At 45.7% G+C, this 2,365-nt stretch overlaps 1 protein-coding gene across 1 annotated transcript; it reads left to right on the top strand.

The window, feature by feature from the left end:
- Nucleotides 1-8: 8 nt before the first annotated feature.
- Nucleotides 9-1,845, top strand: LOC124894085 (NADH-ubiquinone oxidoreductase chain 5; the record flags this gene model as incomplete). The annotated part of the gene is made up of 1 exon (XM_047404839.1): nucleotides 9-1,845. A coding segment is annotated over one exon (1,104 nt), but the record flags the coding sequence as incomplete, so codon positions are not given.
- Between the last annotated feature and the right edge of the window lie 520 nt (nucleotides 1,846-2,365).

The raw sequence follows: 2,365 nt of genomic DNA, 5'->3' as shown, positions 1-2,365 counted from the left end.
TGTGTTATTTATCCATTCCTACTTTTTTTATGCCAATGTTGGTGACTGGAGGTAACTCTTTTCAATTATTCTTGGGATGGGAGGGAGTAGGTCTTGCTTCATATTTGTTAATTCATTTCTGGTTTACACGACTTGAGGCAGATAAAGCAGCTATAAAATCTATGCTTGTCAATCGAGTAGGTGATTTTGGATTAGCTCCTGGGATTTTGGGTTGTTTTACTCTATTTCAAACAGTAGACTTTTCCACCATTTTTGCTCGTGCTAGTGCCCCCAGAAATTCTTGGATTTCTTGCAATATGAGATTGAATGCCATAACTCTTATTTGTATTTTACTTTTTATTGGTGCTGTTGGAAAATCTGCACAGATAGGATCGCATACTTGGTCACCTGATGCTATGGAGGGTAACACTCCAGTATCCGCTTTGATTCATGCAGCTACTATGGTAACAGCTGGCGTTTTCATGATAGCAAGGTGCTCCCCTTTATTTGAATACCCACCTACAGCTTTGATTGTTATTACTTTTGCAGGAGCTATGACGTCATTCCTTGCGGCAACCACTAGAATATTACAGAATGATCTAAAGAGGGTCATAGCTTATTCAACTTGCAGTCAATTAGGCTATATGATCTTTGCTTGCGGCATCTCTAACTATTCGGTTAGCGTCTTTCACTTAATGAATCACACCTTTTTCAAAGCATTACTATTCCTGAGTGCAGGTTCGGTGATTCATGCCATGTCGGATGAGCAAGATATGCGGAAGATGGGGGGGCTTGCCTCCTCGTTCCCTTTTACCTATGCCATGATGCTCATGGGCAGCTTATCTCTAATTGGATTTCCTTTTCTAACTGGATTTTATTCCAAAGATATGATCTTAGAGCTCGCTTACACTAAGTATACCATCAGTGGGAACTTTGCTTTCTGGATGGGAAATGTCTCTGTCCTTTTCACTTCTTATTACTCCTTTCGTTCACTTTTTCTAACATTTCTAGTACCAACTAATTCATTCGGGCGAGACATCTTACGATGTCATGATGCGCCCATTCCAATGGCCATTCCTTTAATACTTCTGGCTCTCGGGAGTCTCTTTGTAGGATACTTGGCCAAAGTGTGACCTGTTAGCCCATAAGTAAGTACTGTGACGAAGCGGCTGTTGCTCACCCGACATGATCATACGAGGTCACAATTCACCCAACACGATTATCTGGGGTGAACAAGAATTGGGGATCGGATGCGGGCGAAATTCCCGCCAATGGCTGAGATGTTCAGTCGACTCCCTCCCCCTTTGTGGGGGTCCCAACCCCTACGAGTGAGCAGAAAAGGAAGGAGGAAAGAGGCCCTGGTGAACCGTCATAATTAGTGAACAAGTGTAAGCTTCGCTGCCCGACAGTATGGAGTACTGACCACACCGAGGGACAGGCCCTGAAGCGAAGGACGGGAACGAGCGAAATCAATGTGTTCCAATTTATGGCCTTGCACCGACCATCCAATGAACCATGGACTAAACGGCCACTGCCTGAAAGGACTATGTCCAGGGGACCGCCGCCCCTCCCCCCCCCACAAGGTACATCTCGCGCCTATGGGCCGCTATAACTATCCAAGAAGACACTCGAAACTGGAAGGATAAACAAACCCACCCGATGGACTGCCGAGCTACAAGTCCTACAACACAGGAGCGGGATTCTCTAAAAAGCCAAGGTCGTGGGTGGACAAGAGGGCCCACTTGGAGACTTAGGATCTCAGCAGGAAATGCGAAGGTTGCAACAAGCCGGCCGGCCAAAGAGAATCAACTAGTTTAGTTCTGATCTGAGTAGGCTCATAATAGGGAATACCCTAACCCTGGGAACCGGGGCCTAGCCATCCTTCGTTTGCGGTCGACGTTCCGGCTTTGTCCATCGACAGCTGAATATTTTGATCTGGTTCGATTCATGATCGCATCTGCAAACCTTATCCCGTGGGCTTTAGCGGACATTTTTCATTCTTCACCCGATCCTTAGTAGCCTTTCCAAAGTCAACCCAACCGCTTACCTTTGGAAAGGCGCTAAATAGGCCTTCGCCCTTACGCCTTTCTATATAATAGAAGAAAATTAGATAGTTGTATATAGAATTAGCCAGATCGTCTGAAGCATGAACAGAATCGCCTTTGTTCTGAAGGCCTAGCAAGTTCCTTTTTTTTTTCAAAAGCGATCCTTTTCTTTCCTCGGACCGATGACTCGCTTGTTCAGTACTGCTAACTATTATAGGAGGATGCCGCCCCCTCGGGACTACCAGTAGCTTCGGTTGTTGAATCTTGTGCAAGTTAGGTTGTGGTTGTATTGGCTGCAAGCGGAACGTAGGCGCTTTAGGTGTGTGTTGACCATGCACTCT

Source organism: Capsicum annuum, unplaced genomic scaffold (assembly GCF_002878395.1).
Source record: "Capsicum annuum cultivar UCD-10X-F1 unplaced genomic scaffold, UCD10Xv1.1 ctg69397, whole genome shotgun sequence".
NCBI lineage: Eukaryota > Viridiplantae > Streptophyta > Magnoliopsida > Solanales > Solanaceae > Capsicum > Capsicum annuum.
Note: the sequence above shows the minus strand (reverse complement) of the source record. Positions and strands in the feature narration are given on the sequence as shown.